Source organism: Miniopterus schreibersii, assembly GCF_964146895.1.
Source record: "Miniopterus schreibersii genome assembly, chromosome: 1".
Lineage (NCBI taxonomy): Eukaryota > Metazoa > Chordata > Mammalia > Chiroptera > Miniopteridae > Miniopterus > Miniopterus schreibersii.
Window position 1 is genome coordinate 149,191,137 of NC_138101.1, and position 21,741 is coordinate 149,212,877.

Sequence of the window (21,741 nt, forward strand, 5' to 3'; positions counted from 1 at the left end):
TTTCTGATTCTCATACCAACTGTCAATATCTTCTAACAAAAAATAAAGTTGTGAATCTGAATGAAAGGGAATGCTTTACTTATTTATTTTAAACCTGGATTTAAATTTTTTCCTTTTTATTGAATTTAGTGGGGTGAAACTGATTAACAAAATTATACAGGTTTCAGGGGCACGATTCTACAACACATCATCTGTACACTGTATTATGTGTTCACCACCCCAAGTCAAGTCTCCGTCCATCACTATCTATCCCCCCTTTGCCTCCCTCCACCTATCTCCACCCCCGACCCCGACATGCCCTGGGCAATCACCACACTGTTGTCGTGAGTTCTCTCTCTCAATCTAAAGGGAATGCTTTATAGCATGAGCACCTCTCGAGGAGGGTTTGGAAGGAAGAACCTCTCTGGCAGAGTGGAGTTTGGACATTCTAGACTGAAGGAAGAATATGTGCAAAGATACCAAAACATAAATTACCATTATATGAGGGAACTACAAGCCCTCTTTGATATTGCTCGAGGTTGAAGTGTGGTAGAGCAAGAGTAAATGAAGCTTAATTGAAGTCTGAAAATTTTTTTGGTAAAGGACCAGATAGCAAATATTTTAGACTTTGCTTATTGCAATGACTCAACACTGCCACTGTAACTCAAATGCAGCCATAGACATTATGTAAACAAATGAGCATGGCTGTGTTCCAATAAAACTTTATTTCTAAAACCAAGCAGCTTGCTAACCCATGGATTAGATAATTCACACAAAAAGAGATGGAAATAGTTTCATTTTAAAAAAACACAGGAAAATGTTCACATTCATTATCATTTTAAAATTGAAAATTAAAACAACCTACAAGATGTTCACTTTACTCTCATTAAATTAGCAAAAATGGAAATTACAAAATTCAGTGTTGGGAAAGATGGGAATAATTCTACTTTAGATATATTTATCCATTGCTGGGGACGTTGGTTAGTATTCATATGATCTTTCTAGGGAGTAAGTTGGTAAGATGACATAGGCCATAAAATTTATCAGAGCTTTTTTGGGCCAGTATGGCTCAGTGGTTGGAGCATTAGCCCACACACCAAAGGGCTGTGGGTTCAGGTCCTGGTCAAGGGCACATACCTGGGTTGCAGGTTCAATCTCTGGCCCTGGCCGGGGCCTGTGAAGGAGACAACCAATCAATGTGTCTCTCTCACATCGATGTCTCTCTCTCACTCTCTGCCTTTCACTTTCTCTGAAAAAAGCAATGGAAAAAATATCCTTGGGTGAAGATTAAAAAAAGAAATTAATTCTGTATAAATAGTGATACAGAAAGAGCTTATGAACAGTGAGTTGGCTAAGGTGAGTTTATGTGTGTGCGGTTTATTTCATGTTTTTGATTCTATTAATGTTTAGATATAAAGAGCACATGTTTTACTTTTATTGTGCAGTTGACTGGAAAATCATCTTTTAAAATATTTAAAGGAATGCAAGTAGGTTCCTTCGGCAAGAGTTTTGCTCTTGTGCTGTGGTGATGTGAGGACACATCAAAGGGTCAATGGGGGAAAAAGGGGCATCTGTAATATTTTCAACAATAAAGATAAATTTTTTAAAAAAGGATGTCCCAGTGGAGAGGTGACACAGCCTTTCTCTCTGTTGTCAACCCCCACAGAGAGGTGGGACAATGCTCATGCTACAGATAATGCCAGATCTTCATTGCTCTCTCTGCTCCCATCCCAGCTTAGCCTTTAACTCCTCCACCTTTATAGCCACTAAATCCAGGTCTCTCTTTTCAGTTTATTTGGTAGACTTGCCTGTTTCCTTTTCCCAAAGTCTCGTGAAGAAAATAATCTTGACCAGATTTAGCAACACTTCCACATTAGAAATCCTTGCTTCAGAACGCTGTAGCAGAAAGCCAGGGTTTTAAAGAAGGAGCAGCCCTACGTGTAGGGCCAGGCCCAGCACTAAGCATCTCATTTAGTCTTAGCAGTGCCATTTCGAGGTAGGTAGTCTACCCCCATTTTAGAAATGAGTAAATGAAGATGCAAAGAATTTAAACCCCTGACTCCAAATAAAGCGCTGATAGTGGGAGAGACAACATACAAATCCGATCATGTGTCTCTCTCACATCGATGTTTCTCTTCCTCTCCCCCCCTCCCTCCCTCCTTTCCACTCTCTCTAAAACCCAATGGAAAAAATATCCTCGGGTGGGAATTAACAACAACAACAAAGTTGTTTTTTGTGCACCGTGTTCATAGCAGTATTATTCACAACAGCGAAAACGTAGAAGCAACCCAAGTGTCAATCCACAGATGAACAGATAAACAAAAGTGGTCTATGCATAAATGGAATATTATTCAGCCTTAACAAGGAAGGAAATTCTGCAATATGCTACAGCGTGGACGAACCTTGAGGACACTATGCTAAGTGAAATAAGAAGGTCACCAAAGACAAATACTGCATGATTCTACTTATGTGAGGTATTTGGAGTAGTCAAAATCATAGACAGAGCGGAATGGCGGTTGCCAGGGGCCTGGAGGGAGGGAGAATGGAGAGTTATTGTTTAATGGGTAGAGACTTTCCATTTTACAAGATGAGAAGAATTATGGGTTTGGTTCATAATGATGGCACTGAATATATACTTAAAAATGTGTTAAGATGGTAAATTTTATGTTAAGTGTATTTTACCACAATAAAAAAAAGAAAAAATATATTTTAAAAATGTAGTTACTAATTTGAGACTCTAAAGAGAGTCACAGGCTCTCTCTCCAATAAAAGGCCTGTTTGTACAAACTTTTCTATTCAATTTTCGAGGGCCCACCCCGCCCCCTCACCGCCACCCCCAGAAAACCACCTGTGGGTCTCCTGGGGAATCCACAGATCCCTGGTTAAGAACCACTACTTTAAAATAACCTCTCAAATTCTGCTTTCTTTGCTGAGATCAGTGTTAACAAATCTCCTGAAACTCCCTCCAGGGAAGACAGATACACGCCTGCAGTTTGTTGCCTTCCTTTACAAAGGTCTTTTCTTCCCCTCCGACTGGGACCAAGAGATTAACTGTAATATTTTCAAGAACAAATAGTACTTTCAACGCTTCTCTGAAGTTGCAGCTACACCCCCTGACCTAAAGCACTGACTTTACAAATGCTGAGGAAAAAGAAAACAGAGAACCCCAAACAGGGACTTCTCACAGGGCGGGGGCTACCCTCCCCGGAGCTGACCTGACATGAGACTTCTCCAGCCAGCAAACAGTCAGCAAACCTCCTCCCTGAGAGGAGCAGAATTTGGGGAGTGTAAATGGCTCAAGATTTCCACCCTGGGAGCCTGTAGCAGAAGGAAAGACGGAGAACCACCCCACAGCACCAACAGTGGCCACTTTGTTTATTGTTCCGCCACATGAGAGGGAAGGGGAGAAGTGGGCTGATGTAAGAGAACGAGAATGCAGTTGAAGATTTGCTTTTAAGCATATAAAACCCTGCCTACGCCACAGGACCCAAAAAAGATATTTTGTCTGTCTTAACAGAGTCCAAACTAATCATGCAAACAAAGCCACCTTTCTTCATCAACCCCTGGTCGCTACAGCACTTAAGTTATACTGTGTGTGTGTCTTTAACCCGTAAACAGTTAAGCGGCCCTGGAAGCAATGCTGCCTAACCGCTCCTTCCACCTTTATTTATAAGTTGGGAAGGCAGGAGCACAGTCCAAGACCAAGCGGAGCATGCCGTGTGGGGAGGGGCCGTGGGACAGGTTGTTTCTAGTGAAATGGTTAAAGGCAGCTCTCTCGGCCTCACACACACACACACACACACACACACACACACACACACACAGCGAAGGAGAGGTTTCAGTTTTGTCCAGAATACATTTTAATCACAGCAAGAGCCTTTCCAAAATAATATTCAAAAATATTTGGGCAAACAAAGCCACCTGTATCTCCCCAAGGGACTTTCCCTTACTTACCATCTCCAACATGAATCCTTACAGAAACCAGTGATCTATGTGGAAGGGACAAGTTGTCACCTGATTGTCTCAAATACCTTCATATTGATGACTGAAGGGACTTGTAATTCAGGCCCCACATCAGTGTGGTATTATGTTGTTCTGATTGTTCTAGGGAAACTAGTACCTTTTTATTTATTTTTTAATCTCTGCCTTTAGAACATCAAGGCTCATTGATCTGTGTGTTCAATTTCGTTCGGCTTGGCGAAATTAAAGACACCCAAGAGCTCGTGCAGGCCCTCAGACAGGACACTTTAGAACATGAGCCTGCATCTACGGCGATAAGCACACAATGAAGCAGTCAATGCCATAGGCCAGCTGAGAATGGAAAGCTTCAAACTCCCTTTGTGCTGTTATCAGGGGGCATCGCCCATGTACTCTAGAAGGGTAGACCCAGCCCATAAAATATAGCCTTTCATTTTAGAAACAGGCACTTGGGTCCCGGGGTGGTCAAATAAAACCTTTCAGTGCTGCCCACAGCATTTACTCTCGCACTGACTTATCGCAACACTCCATTCAACCTGAATGATATTTAAAATCTGATTCTAAAATACATTTGCAATTCTACCCCAGCTCAAGCAACCACAAAACACAGATTGTTCTGTCTACTCCACGATTCTGCCCTTTGGCTCTGATGCAAATGTTGACCCATCAATTGCACTTTAATGAAGTAAAGACCATCCTGTCCCCAGCATGGCACCTCCCTACAAGTCTCCCCTAGTGAACAGAAATGAAGTCATTTTCTCCTATCCCTGCAATGATTTGCTATCATAGAATCACATGTTTCAAAATGCAAACACCTATACCCACAAACTGATGGCTTATACACCTTCAACATATTTAAGCCCTGTGAAAATGACACTAGAAAAATAGAGTTGATTTCACTTAAAAAAACCCAACAACTGGAATTTATAAATCCAAAGACTGTTCTCTTTTACTTTAGGATAAACTGGAATTTTCTAAAACAGCCCTGTTTTAGACAAAATATTCAAAATCTTATGAAGGCATATTTTTTGGAGTTGGAGAGTGTACTGTTCATTCACTGTGGTCACTTGACAAAGCTCATTTAAAAAACAACAACAGATCCAACATAATCACCCACTGTATTCACTGCATTTCACTACAAGTGATGTTTATAGACTTACAAAAATTAAAAAGGAAGATTGGCACTATTTAGATACTTAGAACAGTTTGCCATGGAGGTATCATAACACTAAGGAAGGCAGCAATTGGTGGAATGAGTATACGACTTCCATTACTGTTTTTAAAAAAATAACTCTGGTTTTTTGAACGGCCATGTGGCATATATATATATATATATATATATATATATATATATATATATATATAACAGATTTTATTTGATAATTTTATCTTTTTTTTTTTTTTTAATGTGCATGTGCATCTCTGGAAAGCAATAACTGGTCTAGCCAGTTGAGTCTACTGTGGGAAATAATGGTAGGACAACTGTGGCCTGCATATCTGCCAAGCATTCACTGGTATAACCGTTTAGGTAAGTGGTGATCAAACTTTAAAGTTCTTAAGAATCAACTGGGATGTTGGTTAAAATGCAGATTCCTGGCCTGGCTGGCATGGCTCAGTGGTTGAGCGTCGACCCATGAACCACAAGAAGGTCATGGTTCTATTCCCGGTCAGGGCACATGCCTGGGTTGTGAGCTCAATCCCCAGTAGGGGGCGTGCAGGAGGCAGTAGCTCAGTGACTCTCATAATTGACGTTTCTATCTCCCTCTCCCTTCCTCTCTCTGAAATCAATAAGAAACATTTTTTTTTTTTTTAAATGCAAATTCCAGGTACTGTTCCTACAGATTCTGATTCTATATGTTTGGGGTGGGACCTGGGAATCTGCAGTTTAACAAGCCTCCCAGGTGATTCTGAAGTGGATCCGTTCATGGACCACACAGCTGATGAAAACTTCTACATGGATTCACTGCATAAAATGCCTGGTTTTGTGCTCTACAACTTCGCCCAGATGGTTGCATTAGTGGACGCTAAGGCTTTAGGTCACCTGTTTCTAGTGACTAGGGGAGGGGAGGAAGGCTACACCACCTGTACATTTGATGATGTTCCATTTGGGCGAAAATCTGTCTTCAATTTAGGCACTTGATATGCTGGGATAAACTTTGGTATAATCCATCCTTTCCTCTCCCCTTGGTTCCCTTCCTCCCTGCCATCTCCTCCTTGGGAAGGGCTTTCACCAGAGGGCATCTGGAGGGCCTCAACCTCTTTGCTCACATTGCCCCCGGCACACACAGGTGGTGAGGAGTGACCTGCATTTTCTCTCCATCTGGCAGCCTGGACCGTGAGAGGCCTAGTCCATCTGCCCCTCAAAATGCATTCATGCTCTAGGCAGTGGTTCTAAACCTTGGCTGGACATTGGAGGGACATGGAGGAGCTTTAACAAATCCTGAAGATTGGGTCTCATCTCTAGACATGCTGATTTAACTGGTACAGGCTGGGGCTTGGGGACTGGGAGTTCTAAAATCTCCCTCAAGTGTTTCTGACAAAGCTAAGGTTGAGAACCACTCAAAGCACCACTTGGCAGGCCTTTGTTGCAAAGGGCAAAGTAGTAAAAATGTTATTAGGCTTTGCGAGCCATACAATCTCTGTTGCAACTACCGAACTCTGCAGCTATAGCTTGAAAAGCAGCCACAGACAATACATAAACGAATAGGCATGCTCGTGCACCAGTAACACGTAGGGATACTGAAATTTGAAATCTATATAATGTCCACATTCACAAAATACTCTTTTGATTTTTCCCCCCAACAATTAAAAAATGTGAAAAGTCATTCTTGGCTCAAAAGATGGCAAAATCAAAATCAGGGTGCAGGCTGGGTTTGGCTGGCAGGTTATATTGCTGACCCTTCTTCTAGAACAGACCAGAAATGAAGGTAAGAGGCTTGGGGGTCAGGTCTGCTATTAGCTTGTGCATGGCAGAAACTCTATTAGAATTCAACCTTTTAGTCTTTACAGATGAAGATTATTGATATGTCTTTTGGACTTGGCCTTGTTCAGTTCCTTGGTACAGGAAGCGGGATTTTATGAGATGAGTCTTCTACTGTGTGACTATAAGGATTATGGAACTCCTTTTCCAAACTGCAAATTATTATCTTCCATTCTTTGTCCCTCCTACCAGCACTCATTGGAGGGAGAGAGAGGGGAACTAAAATTCTTTTTTAAAAAATTCTTTTTTAAGTTCCATTACGTGACACTATGTGCACAGTCCAGTACAAGGTGCTTGAGGAAATACAGAAATAAACAAAAGTGCAAAATTATAGTTAATGATAAAAGGGGAAAAAGTTGAAGCCTCTAATTTATCTATAACTCCTCTAGGATAAGAGAGAGTGAAGAAAAGCTGGTTAAGTGGGCTGGCTCTGCAGTTGGACAGCTGGAGGTGAAAATCTAGCTGCTTCTTACGAGCTCTGTGACCTTCCGCAAGTTTTAAAGCTCTCTGTCTCAGTTTCTTAAATACATAAAGTGGGAATAACAGTGCTTTAAACAAGGCCTCAGTAAATGCTCGCCATTACCACTGCTTTATCCTTAAAATTCCGCCTGCTTTAAGAACTGGGTCTAACCTGCTTTTTGCAATGCCTAGTGCCCGGCAGAGTCCCCTTACGTGTTATCACTGGAATGCTATAGATAATATGTTATACATGAGGTCTAATTATGTCTATCATGCAAATTGTATGGATAGACAAGTTTCTAGAAAGGTAGAATGCCTATTTGATTTTCTTTAGATAACCCATGGGACCTAGTAGACCTTTAGACAGCCCTATGGCATGAACCAAAGTATGAGCCTTGTCCCCTTATATAACCTATATCCCCCTTCAGAACAGAGGTGCCCATTGCCCCAGTTGTTGGGCGTGTTCACTGCTAATGGCTCACAACTGAGTTCCCAGAAATTGTCCTCTCTTTAAGGCAATTACCTCGCCTACAGACATGCCCCTGCCCTGGAGGCAGCAGGCAACCAATGACAAGTCAATATGGGCCTTGAAGGTCTGGTCTGCTTGCCCATGAGATGTGCTGAGCCTTGGTTGAGACAGCATCACTATTCAAACTCCCCCTGCCCAGTCTTGCACCCGCACTCCTTTGGGATCTTGAGAGCCCTCCCAGTAAACCTTTTGCATTTCACTCTCCATCTCAGAGTCTGTTTCTACACCCAGCCTAATTCATGCTAACGAGCTGCTGCCAGAATTATGCTACTTTACATTGGCATATACACTTAACCAGAGGATGTCTTTCTTTTTTTTTTTTTTGGTAGTTCAACTTAAGCAGGTAAGTTTAATGATCAAAAATTTCCTTTTAAGTGCCTGTGCTGTCACAGATGACAGTGAAAAATAATCATTTTCAGAGAAATTCTCATAAGTAGTCAGGTGATCTGGATCAAAGAGATCCACCTTCTTACTGTTCAAATATATGTGAACATACACATTTCCCTAGAGTAGGTGCTGCTTTCACAAGCTACAACTCATGTTTAAATAAAGGGGTCAGAGCTGAGCACTTACCATTAGGCATTTCTTGGCTTTTCTAAGGAGACTACCACAAGGAACTGAAACATCTGGGGGGAGGTGAAGAGATGTACCAACTGTCCAGACATTTCCTGTGGCCACAAAGCTCTAAAATCTAAGAAAGGGCTCTCTCCAGCTGAGATTAGCTTTTAATGAATTTTGAGTGCCTCCCATCTAGCTCACTCTCCCCCAAAAGAACTGTGTCATTGATTTTTCTAGCTATATATACATAGACAGGAAGCAGAAGTAAAACTCGTTGCTCGGGTGTTCCTAGTCTTTGTCCTGGTCCTTACAAACACAAAACAATAAAAACCTCATGCTTTGGAGACTTTGAAGGGAATCAAAAAACTAGGGGTTTCCATATGATTTGTGGTCCAACTTAGGACCTCATTTTGAAACCACTAGGTAGGCCTCCCTTACACCTATGGTTCTCAAAGTGTGATCTGAGGAACAGCAGCTTCAGCAACATCTGGGAACTTGTTAGACATGCAAATTCTTGAGTCAAAAACTGGGAGTCGGGCCCAACATTCTGTGTTTTAAGAAGCTCTCCAGGTAGCTGATTCTCTTGCATGCTAAAGTTTGAGAACCACTGTCTGACATGATCTCTTTTTTCCTCAGTAGAGATCAGAAAAGGACACTAAAAGTATCCTCACCTACCAATTTATTAGCATCTGTATGAAGGTCTCTCAGAGGAACTCACAAACCAGGAATCTGGCATCTGGAATCCAGGCCAAATTCAAACCTGAGGATTGAACGTTTCCCGATTCTGTCACTTCTGGCTTTCAGCGTTTCCCTGAGTTTCGTTCCTTAATATTCTGTCATTCTGATTGAGGCATAGTACACAAGAGCCAGGCAGATATGATCTCTGGTTCTACCACTTATTAACTTGCTAGGTGATCGTGGTAAGTTCTACAATTTCTATAGGTCTCAGTATCCTCGTGGGCACAAGAGGAAAAACAGTAATATCTATTTTATAAATGTTAATTTTTGTGATGATGCTGATGCTGACTAGTGCTTGCTAATAGTTGAAATTCATGTTTGAGCCCCTGAACTAGAAAGAGTTGAAGTTCAGCCATTTCCAAGTGGATTGAGAAATCCCACTCTCCATCTGAATCAACTTCGTGGACCCCAAGGCTCTCTGAACCAAAACGATTATTTTCAGTGAATTTATTTGTATTCCTTTGTTCATACAAATGGTGGCCATGTGCAAGACATTCTGCCAGGAACCAAGGACCTGGCTCACTTGTCTAAGAGCTCCTCATTCTGGAATTTGGCCTCATTCAGGATATCAGATTCCATGTGTATGATTGTCTAGGTCTTTTTTCTGACTACCAGCAGTGACCCTGGAGCCTTCAAGACCTCCAGAGTTATCTCAGAATTTCTGAGAAGCCCTGAAACCTCTCTGTTAATAAATATTTATTTTTTTAAAACATTTTTATTGATTTCAGAGAGAGGAAGGTAAAGGGAGAGAGAGAGACAGAGAAACATCAATGATGAGAGTCATTGATTGGCTGCCTCCTGCACGCCCCCTGCTGGAGATCAAACCTGCAACCCAGGCATGTGCCCTGACCGGGAACTGAACCTCAGTCTCCTGGATCATAGGTCAATGCTCAACTGCTGAGCCACACCAGCTGGACAATAAATATTTATTGATCTAACCATGCCCCAGGGACTGTGACTCTGAAAACTGCCACACTAATGGACTAGACCCATGGATCAGAGAGAATCTTCAAGCCCAAAGATGATGGATGATGGAGCGCTTATGATTGCTCCACTGAAATAGGACCATAGGGGACTCAATCTGTTCTAGGCCAGACACACTCTGGGGCACCCTCCGAGTTTTCTCAAGAGGCTCTCATACAACTACAGTGTGTTTCCAGGAACAATTCTATTCCAAAGGCCTATTCTACTTGCATTGTTCAATGATTCAGACCAGGAGGTGGTCATTGTGTCCATCAAAATCAAAATTAGACATCCACTCTCTTGCTCCTGGAGAACATTTGAAGAGTATAATTGAGAATGCATGGGTGCTACCAACATTCAGAACTAACTCCTAAAGAAAACCAGAGGGCCACAAAAGGGAGATACTTGAATGCATTCTCATCTGGCTCTACATGTTGTAAATAAAGCTTGGGTGGGGCAGGGGATCACTGGAAAAAGCTGTTTCATTCTGCAATCAGAGCTAAAAATACTGTGGTCTCCCCAAAATGCATAGGCTTTAACATTCATGCATTAAGCACTGAATTAATCTGTTTCTCCTCAAACACTTAAGGCCTTTCACTACCATCCATACTTGGGCATGGACAGATAGCTAACTATTCTCGCTTGGATTAGCGAATGTATATATATCATCTACTTGAGAATGTGTTTGTGTGTGCATGTGTTTGTGTAATAATATCTATACATCTGTAAGTTTCTATAGATTCATATAGATAAATAAGTAGGCCCTGATTTTAGGTGAAACATATTTTTAGAAACCACTCCATAAAGTAGATCATATTTTCCATGGAAAAGATGTTATAATGAGGAGTTTCATTCCTGACCAAGGGTTTTTTGGCAAATAAAATATAGATGCTGTGAACAGCCTGTCGTGGAACAAAGATAATAACCATTTTTCAAACCTCTATAAATATCTCAAGTATGAAGACAATGCCCTAAGTCCTAGAAAAGGAGCATAAACATATACAATACCTATTCATGAGGTCCCAAAGTTCTTTTCACTACATAAAAATACAGCTCCTTTGAATTGTGTTCTAAAATTAATGTGGTAGCTACAATAACATGAAACATTTGATTTACAATTTTGCCAACCTTAGATTTTAGTGAAGCATTTGGGGGATGATTTAAATTGTCCCAATCTCCCTCCCTCTCTCTCTCTCTCTTAAGGTGTCGAAAGAAACTGACCTAACATCATTTCCCTTTGGGGCAGAAATTCATTTTGTGCTGCATCTACTACCTCTATTTTACAAGCCTCTTGCTCCCCTTGCCTTTCCCTCTCCTCCCCCTCCCCCTCCCTCAGCCACTCCCCTTCCCAGGACATGTCTGTTATGGAATTACCATAGTGCCACTCTGTCCTGACCAAAGAGGACCGATCCAGGATTAGGCCCCAATCACCACTTCACCTAATAATTTGATATTTGAAACTGAGAGAACCAGAGTTGGGGAGTCTCTGCACTCCTGCTGTGGAGGCCTAGGGAGACCAGACCCCTGCCTTCCCACTGGATTGTTCAGTGCTCCTTGGGTCCCATGAGCTGCCCCAATAGCCTTTCAAGAAATCCCCTTTTGGCCCTGACCAGTGTGGCTCAATTGGTTGAGTGTCATCTTGTGCATCAAAAGGTTGCTGGTTCAGGTCCTGGTCAGGGCAAATACAGGTTGCAATTGATTGATGTTTCTCTCTCACATCAATGTTTCTTTCTCTCTCTCTCTCTCTCCTTTCCTCACTCTCTAAAAAAAAAAAATCAATAAAAAAAAATATATTTTTTTAAAAATCCTCCTTTTGGCTTAAGCTAGTCTTCAAGGTTTGCTATAGTCTGAATGTATGTTGGACTCCTAACCCCAGAAGGTATTAGCAGGTGGGGCCTTTAGGAGCCCTCCTGAATGAGATTAGTGCTCTTATAAAACAGAACCCCCTAGCCCTTTCTGCCACATGAGAATACAGTGAAAAGTATGGGACCAAGGAAACGGCAAGTTGATAGCAGACATTCCAGCTTCCAGAGCTGTGTGAAATAAATGTCTGTTTTTTATAAACTACTCAGTGTGTGGCATTTTGTTAGAGCAACACGAATAGACTAAGACAGCAAGGTTCATCCGTGTTGTAGCATAAGCAAGAATTTCTTTCCCTTTTTCCCCAGCTTTATTGAGGTTTAATTGACAAATAAATTTGCAATATATTTAAAGTGTACAATGTGATGACTTGATATGCGTATACACTGTGAAAGGATTCCCACAATCAGGTCAATTAACACCACCACCTAACATATTTACCTTTTTTTTTTTTTTTTTTGGTGAAAACACTTAGATTTAGTATCTTAGCAACTTTCAGTTCTACAATACAATATTATCTACCATAGTCACCATGCTCTGCATTAGATCCTCAGACCTTAACCATCAGAAAATTGAAAGTTTGTACCCTTTTACCGACATCTCCCCATATCCTCCAACCCTCAGCCCTCAGCAACCACCATTCTACTCTCTGTTGCTGTAAGTTCAGGTTTTTTGTTTTGATTCCACATATAAGTGATACCATGTGCTGTCTGGCTTACTTCACTTAGCATAGTGCCCTGCAGTTTCATTCATGTTGTCACAACTGGCAGAATTTCCTTCTTTTTTAAGGCGAATACTCCAGTGTGTGCCACATTTTATCCATTCGTTTGTCAATCAATACTTAGGTTGTTTCCAACTTTTGGTTATTGTGAACATACGTATACAAATACCTGTTCTAGTCCCAGCTTTCAATTCTTTTAGATATATACTCAGAGTGGAATTGCTGGATCACATGGTAATTTTATTTTTAATTGAGAAAATCCCATACTATTTTCCACAGTGGCTGCACCATTTTACATCGCTACCAGTAACGCACAAGAGTTCCCAACTCCACATTCTCACAAACATTTGTCATTCTCTGGGGTTTTTTTTAAATTGTCATTCTAATGAGTGTGAAGTACTATCTCATTGTGGGTTTGATTTGCATTTCCCTAATGATTAGTGACGCTGAGCATCTTTTCATGTGCTTATTGCCCATTTGTATATCTGCTTTAGAGAAATATCCATACAAGTCCTTTGTCTGGTTTTTAATAAAGTTTTTTGTTGTTGCTGAGTTGTAAGAGTTCTTTATATATTCTGAATACTAACCCTTTACCATATATATGATTTGCAAATATTTTTCCCATTCCGTGGCTTGCTTTAGGAACTACACTTCTGGGCCTTACACCTGTTCAGGCAAACAGTAACTGTGCGCCCGTATGTGAAAGACGTGCTAAACAATGACGTGCTCAGCTGTCGACTTTCATGCCCTCTCTCTCTTCATCTGACTCTTTCCTGCTTTCAACACTCGTCCCAATTGCTTGGAAACATTTTTTATCACTAGATCTTTGAGGTTTTCTAAAAGGAATTTAGTTGGTTATTTCATCTCAGATATCTGAGAAGTGAGATCTCAGTCTTAATAGGTTGTGAGGAACAGTGGAACTGGAAGCGGTGGTGGTCGTGTACACACTCACACACATACACACATTGAAACCTCTGGCAAGGGCTTCCTGACACCTACACAGGTGTGAAAGGAAGTGCTTCCACTCACACCAGGGCGTGCCTTGGAGCATTTGACTGTTATGTTTTATTGTAGCTGTTCTCACTCGCTGATAAAGGTCATAAACCTTGACCCTGGGACACCAGACCCTTACTGGGGTCTCAATACTCTTTCTTGGCCAATGAACAGTGAAACCTTTTTATCCAACCACGTGCATCCCATCTCAGCCAGGGTGCTCATTTTTCTGTTCTCAGCATGACCACTAAGAACTAGAACCTTAAACCTCCTGAGTTTTTTTTCATCACCACTCTTCTCAGTAAATTTCTTCATGAGGGAGTATTTCCTGGCCTGGTAAGGAAATAAACTTGGTCTTTTATCCCCTCTCTGATGGTCTTCAATGTGCATGTCATGTGGGCTGCAATCCTGCTCCTAACTCCACAGCCTCCTCACAAGTGAACACACACGCACCGGATGCCATACAGATACTTCAAGTTTTAGGCAGATACACACACTTATCCATGCAGAGCTGCAACCAATCCCATCCCTACAATGCTCAGGAAATTTACATAAATGCCAGTCTGTACTCAAACATATACTAACTTAGTTACCTAACATGATATTTTACCTGTATAGAATATTTTCCTTCCTAATGTTCACATTTCTTAAAACCACATGCACAAGTATTTATGTAAATGTTTAGCTGCATCCTGGACCCACTTTCATCTATCTAGTGGTTGCTTGCACTCATGTGTGTGCTCACACACACACACACACACACACACACACAAAGTATGCATTTGTCTCTGAAAAACTGCCTTTAATGTCCTGTTGAAGCCAAAGAATAAAAACTTCAAGCTAGTGAACTAAATTTGCAGAATCACTGCTCGGGAGCAATAACGTTTCAAACAGGAAATTAATCCAATTACAATATCCTCTGCATTATGATCTCTGTGTCCTTGTTGCTTTACCTGGAACCAAATCACCCAACAGCTTGCTGACTGTCTGCAGCGGCGCTTCAAAAATCACTAGTCAGGGTTCCTGCCCCCATGGAAGGAATGGGACAGGTAAATAACCCATGACATGCAGCCCCTTAGGATCAGCTAGAGAAAAATGAACCTTAGGCCAGGACCCCAAAAAGGAACATTCACCACCCACCCTCTGACAGCTCCTATTTTCCTTCACAGACTCCCCAGGGATGGCAGTCACAGAATGAGGCAATCCCAGTGCCAGCCTCAGTTTCCCAGATGTCCTGGAGTACTTTGTCTGACTGTTGTTGTTTTTTTTAACCAAATGGGAGTTACAAATATAAGGCAAAAAATGCAGGCGGGTGACAGAGTAGTAAGTCAATGATCTGGAGGGCCCTCCCACCAGCAGTGTGCCCTGCCCCTTGGGGATACTGTTATGTCCTGAGGTGATGAACTAAATGTCCCCATTGACAGTTTCCTGTGAAATCCTGTTCTTCAAGGTTGGAAGCCAAGCCCTGTCCCACCAGCTCCACTTATAGGCTTTGCCCTTGATGGATTTTAGTTTTACTGACCTAATTGTGTGTGTGTGTGTGTGTGTGTGTGTGTGTGTGTATGTGTGTTTCAGATCACATGAGGTTTTCCGTTTTCTTTAGCTTTGTTTTTAAACTCACAATGAGAACATTTTTATAGGAGAGAACAAATGACTATATCATCCTTAGCATGATTTTCATCCCCCCCCCCTTCTTACTCCCCTTTGGTATTGTTTTCCAGACATTTGAAGACAACTGTGGCAGGGAGCCTTTGTTTCCCTAATGATCTTGTTTCTTGTTACTGTGGAGGAAAATCTCCTCCTTTGCCCTTTTGCATGAATACTGTTACTAAAAATTGAGATCTGGTCCTAAATCAGTCAAGAAGATAAATGTAGGCGAGAATTAGTGGAGGAACAACAGCAAGGTAACAGCCTCTCACAGGGCTCTCAGGCACTAAATCTGGACTGGGGAGCAGAAGTGCAAGGGAGCTTTGAAAGAGAGTGAGTGGCCCCCTGTCCTCGCCTTTTCTCTGCTGCCCTACTTGAGTACTTCTATGTTCCAGACCCTGAGGATTCAGCCCTCAGACACATGGCAGGCAGGGTCCTCAGACGGAGAGCTGTGCTCCACCTTCTCCTCTGCTTCAAATGCTGGCCCAATTGCTGTGTCTTAGTCAGAGCTCCTCCTTTGCTACCAGGAATCTCATGTTTCTGCCTCCCTGTTATCTGGAATAAGGTGTGAACTAGGATAGAGATGGTAAGGCCATTTACCAGGGTAGGACATGGGCCTGAATACAATTGTTTGTATCTCTTTTTTAAAAATAGGTTTTTATTGTCCTGGCCAGTGTGGCTCAGTGGTTAGGGCTTCAGCTCACACACCAAAGGGTCACAGGTTTGATTCCCAGTCAAGGGCATGTACCTGGGTTGCAGGTTCCATCCTCGGCCCTGGTCAGGGCACATGTGGGAGGCGACCAATCGATGTGTCTCTCTCAAATTGGTGTTTCTCTTTCTCTCTCTCTATCTCTGTCTCCCCTCTCCCCCTCTCTCCCTCCCTCCTTTCTACTCTCTCTAAAAATCAACGGAAAAAATATCCTCAAGTGAGGATTAACAACAACAACAAAAGTTTTTATTGATTTTAGAGAGAGAGAGGAAGGGAGAGGGAGAGAGAAACATCCATGAGAGAAAACCATTGATCAGCCATCCCCTGCATGTCCCCTACTGGGGATGGAGCCTGCAACCCAGACATGTGCCCCAAGTGGGAATCGAACTGGTGACCTTTCAATGCATGGATAACACTCAGCCACATGGGCCAAGGCCACTGTTTGTATCCTGAAGTGGCCATTCATTACACAGGTTTACCAGCATTCACACCTGACTGATCTTAGGGTGGGTGATAAATGTCAGGAGGTAGCTGTAACGATGCAGAACAAAGTCCTTTCTCTTGGAATTCTCACCAGTCCATTGAAAATCATTTTCTTGCATTAAGTAAAATCATGAGCAAAATGAAACTTTGTAAATATGTGAAAGTTAAATTTAAAACCACTTGAAACCTTATTACACAGGAATGTTTTTGTGTGTTTTTCAATCCTCTCCCAAGGATATTTTTTTCCACTGCTTTTTAGAGAGAGTGGAAGAGGGAGAGAGAGAGAGAGAGAGAGAGAGAGAGAGAAACATCAATGTGAGAGACACACATCGATTGGTTGCCTCCTGCACGTGCCCTGACCGAGGCCAGGAATTGAGCCTGCAACCAAGGTACATGCCCTTGGCTGGAATCAAACCTGGGACCCTTCGGTCTGAGAGCCGACGCTCAAATCATTGAGCAAAACTGGCCAGGGCCACAGTAATGCTTTAATGATAACATCTAAGACAACGGGTAAGAAAGCAACTTGAGTAGTAGGTGATTGTGAAATACACAGAAGTTGAGAGAGGAAAGAATGAGATAAAGAAGGAAATTTAGAAAGAGACAGAAGAATAGTAAACATTTGGGTAGTAGGGTGGAAGTTAGAGGTTTTGGGGAAAGTGAACCATTTTCTTATGCTGGTCACATGAGAACAATGTGACCAGCAACACACATATGACTTTGAGGTACACACTTCACTGAATGCATCAGTCTAATACCGAGGCTCCTAAATATCAAGGGGGACCTAAAGAAAAGATCCTAATGCCAAATAAAATGTTCCCACCCTGGTAACATATAGGGAGAATTATTGTGCACTAACACCTAAGCTTATATTCACTTGTAGAATGTCCTACACGACCTAGGGTTTCAAAGATCACTCCCACTTTCAACAATATGGGAGCTCTTAGAAAATACTTTCTTTCGTCTATTAAATTTTCTTTGAAATACCAACAAGGAATTCATTACTTAAAGGAACCCAGACATGCATTCTGCATGATAACTGTCCTGTTCAGTCTATTTCAATTTTTGTTAATTCCTTAAAGTGGGACATACCTATTTTACATCTTCTCCTTTGCCTTCTATCTCACTTTCCTTGGTGGTTTTTCTCCTCCCATCTGGATCAGGGAGTCTCAGGTCTCCTGCTGAGCCCACGTAGCTACAAGATACAGCACCTCAAACTCTAAAAGCTCCAGAGAAGGGGTTCAGGAGCTGGGAAGGGGCAGCCTAGAACATATGGTTCTGAAGCAGGGAGACTGATGTTTAGCTTTGGTGTATGGAAATCAGCTTCACTGCTTTCAAGCCATACCCCAGACAAGGTACCTGGATAACATGGCTGGAGTCTCCTGACTTCAAGTCACCCACTTGTACCATAGGGGATCTTGAACCCTAAATCTCCCATCCAGTCACCCTTTCCCTCCCCTGAGTTGGAGCCCACTGGACACTTTTTGTGTCCACTCTTTGGAGAAGGTGTATGTTCTTCACACTCTTACCAGACCACCTGCCCAGGTTTTGGGCCTTGTCAGTGCTGATGCTATGCGCCGATGGTGTAAATGCCATCTTCCCTCTGCCTGAGCTCTCTTCTCCCAGACACTCCCATGGCTGGATCCCTCACTTTATTCAGGGCTAAGCTCAAATATCTTCTCCTCTGACAGGCCTTCCCCACCACCAAATCTAAAAAAAACCCCCACCACCCTCGAGCTTCTTCAAATCCATCCAGAGCACAATTGGCCAGGCCCGAATCATGTAGAGACACATCTGCAAAGAATAATATCCAGAAACCATGCCACACACCTTCCTCGGGTGTGTACATCAGTCACACACTGAAACTTCATGGCATAGAAAAAAATAGTCTTTTACTATTTATTAAACAATAGAAAAGCATAGACTTATAAGTTTACAACAATTAAAAAATAGATCCTAACAAAAAATAGATACATGGCTGGGAAGGAGGAGTGTCATCTAGTACAGTTCTTCTGCAGAGCAATCCAGTGATACACATCAACAGCCTTCAAAATATTTGTATTGTTTGTCCCAGTGATAAGCATTGAGGACATTATGCTATGTGAAATAAACCAATCAAAAAAGACAAATACTATATGATTCCACTTATGTGAGGTACCTAGAGCAGTCAATTGCATACACATAAAGTAGAATGGTGGTTGCCAGGGGCTAGGGGGGATAGGGAATGGGGAGTTATTGTTTAAAGCATACAGAGTTTCAAATTGGGAAGATGAAACATTTCTGATCTTTCTGTCAGCTACTTCTTCAACTGGTCTCAGATTCTGTAAGGTCTTATTTCTAGGCATACTTTTAAATACTCTTGGTACCTGGGGAACCAACTGTTTCTATGACTGCATCATCTTATCAGTTCTTAGATAAAATGCAGGTGCTCAGCCACAGAACTGAAAAATCTTCCACGTGATGATATAAAGCCACTTATCCAAGGTCACTGGACTATGTTCTACCTTCCAGTCATGTGAATAACAACCCATGGTGACTTTAAAGGCTTGCATGAAATTTCTCTGGGGAGAAACTCTTGTGACCTTAAAAAACAGTCCTCTAAAAGCAAACAAACAAATGAACAAAACAAAACAAAAATAGTCCTCTTCTTTTGCCTCTGTAACTTGTTTCCTGAGCCCATGCAGCCCAGGGGGCTCACTTTTTCTACCTTTGTGACTTTCTAAATAAACTTTCTCTTATTAAATAGAGTAGAAAATAAAAAATAGTCCTCAATGCCCCTCCCATTTTTGTTCTCTTACCTTGTAACTTGAGTTCTCATTCCAAAATCCAGTGACCTCATTGATTGCAGCACTTCAATACAGCCCATGTACTAGAATAAGAAAAGAAGAGAAAAAAAAAGAACAGGTAGGAAAAAAAACAGCACAAAGATGTCTAGTTTTAGAGTGATTTCCTAGGAATCACCTTAAGTCAGCTCCTGCTATCATATAACATTTACACACTCAGCCTACCATTGATATTTCTGACCATTAATGGACACATGCCTTAAACTTCAATTCAGTTATAAAACATCAGCTAAAGCCAAAGGATGACATCAGGAATGTAGTTAATGAAGACAAATATGAATTCGATGGTTAAGAGCTTGAGCTCTGGGGCCAGACAATGTGAATTTGAATCGAGCCCCTGATACTTATTAGTTATGGAACCTCAGCAAGTTATTCAATATCTTTGAATCTCAGTTTTGTCACCAGTAAAATGGGGATACAGTTAGAATTGTGAGAGTAAATTATTTCATACAGATGTCCAAAGAGCAGCACGTGGTACATACATGTGTTCAAATATTAGAGAAAGTAAAAATAAATGTGAGACCAATAATATGGAAACACTGACTCTTCTAAGGGGATAAAACAAGCATATAAATGCAGACAATATAGGATTTAGTAATATAAGAAGATCTTATTTTTTTGCAAAATCATAGAAGAGGATTTAAGAAAAGACAAAACCTTATTTATGTCCTACACCAGGAATGAGTAAATTTAGTTGAACATGAAATATTAGAAAAGGAATTGTGACTTATAAAGCTCAAAGATGACTTATATTTAATGTGATAGCCATGGGAGCCAAGTCAGGCTGCTGGTAAGAGACTGATGTGATCAGCCTGTGTGTGAGGAGCCTTGTGTCAGCAGCCGTGTGAAGGAGGGTTAATGGTGAGGGAGTAAGGGAGAATGTCTCTGCCGAGAGGGAAGTAATGACCGCCCACACCGCAAAGGGATGGTGGCAGTGGGAAGGAGGGGACAGATTCAAGTGGCATCACGGAAATAGATACTACATGATTCGTGAGTTGATTTGATCTAGAGAATAAGAGAGAAGGGTGAGTCAAGGATGACTCAGACGTTCCCAGCGAGGGGTAGCCGAGGGAACAGTGATTCCATTAACAGAGAAACAGGAAAGCCACTTCAGGGGAAGATGAGTTGGTTTGGGACCCATTGACTGAAAGACACTGGGGGGTATCCAGGAAATAACAAGCTGGCAGTTGAAAACTGGACTCTGGCATTGTGGAGAGGAATTAGGCCTGGGGATGCAGACCTAGCAGTCGGCTGTGCAGCTTTGCCCAGGTGGGGCTGGGGAGTAAATCCTCTTAGCAGAGCCTTAGTTGATGAGTGTTTCTCAGCGAATGGGCTCGGAAATGTTATGAGAGCCACTCGGTCTGATTGAAAGTGATCTGTCGGCTCCTTGAAAAATTACCTGCTTCCTGTTTAGCTTTCCTTTGGAAGTTGTCCAGCCTCCCTCTGCGTGGAAATGGCAAAAGCAGTGTGGAAAGGTGGCAGGAGCCAGGGGTGCCTCCCCAGACACTTCGGGTAGGATATCTGAACAAATTCTGTAGATTTAGCATCCTAAGAGCAGGTCAATCCACCAGGGTTGCCTAGAGCCTAGGGTTGGGGAGGGTGCGCTGGCCAGGACAATCACCTGGCAATTTTCAGCCACATTCCTGTTCATCACACTCCTCTTGAGGTCTCTAGTATTGACAGAAAAAAATTTTTGAATGTCTTATTCTGTCCCAATCACACTTAACTTCCCAAGGCTGGAGTACCTCAGGGAAGTAAGTGGTGTCTAGAGATTTCTGTTCAATGAACTGTAAGACTTAGTAGGGTAGGAAAGCTAGATTTAGGGGGTGTGGTAGACAGCCCTTCTCAGAACTGTCATGAACTGAGATTCCAAGGGTCCAAGCGCCACGTCAAGGTGGGTTGAAAAGATGGTTTTCTTAACCTCACTAGCTGCCCTGGCTTTTCCTGCCTATCCGTGTCTTCTTCAATTCCAGAATTTACCTCCCGTTACCCAATTTCCTGCATGCCTCACGCTGGAAAGGATGGACTCCCCACACCGGTGGGAGACGGGTCTCAGCTACACCTCCAAGCCCTTGTCCGTGCACAGGTGGGTGTGATTTTTCCCTCTAGTGCATGTCATCTATTTAAGATGAGGTGACAGCCTATCAGGGCACATCTTTTGAAAACATGACCAAGCACCCACATATTTCACACTCTGCCAGAATGATTTTTCAAAAATGAACAGCAGGACACGCCCCTCTACTGCTTAAAATCCCTGGCATTTATCCTCAAAACAAACTCAATCCTATAAACCTAGACCCTGGG

The 21,741-nt window shown here is 42.1% G+C and overlaps 1 protein-coding gene across 1 annotated transcript in view; it reads right to left on the reverse strand.

Annotated features, from left to right (window-relative positions):
• Window positions 1-21,741, reverse strand: part of SHC4 (SHC adaptor protein 4) — a gene marked incomplete at its 5' end in the record, with an annotated part of 96,492 nt that overhangs the window by 46,127 nt on the left and 28,624 nt on the right. The window contains 1 exon segment of the mRNA XM_081152016.1: window positions 19,393-19,463. Coding sequence (XP_081008142.1) covers window positions 19,393-19,463 — 71 coding nt within the window.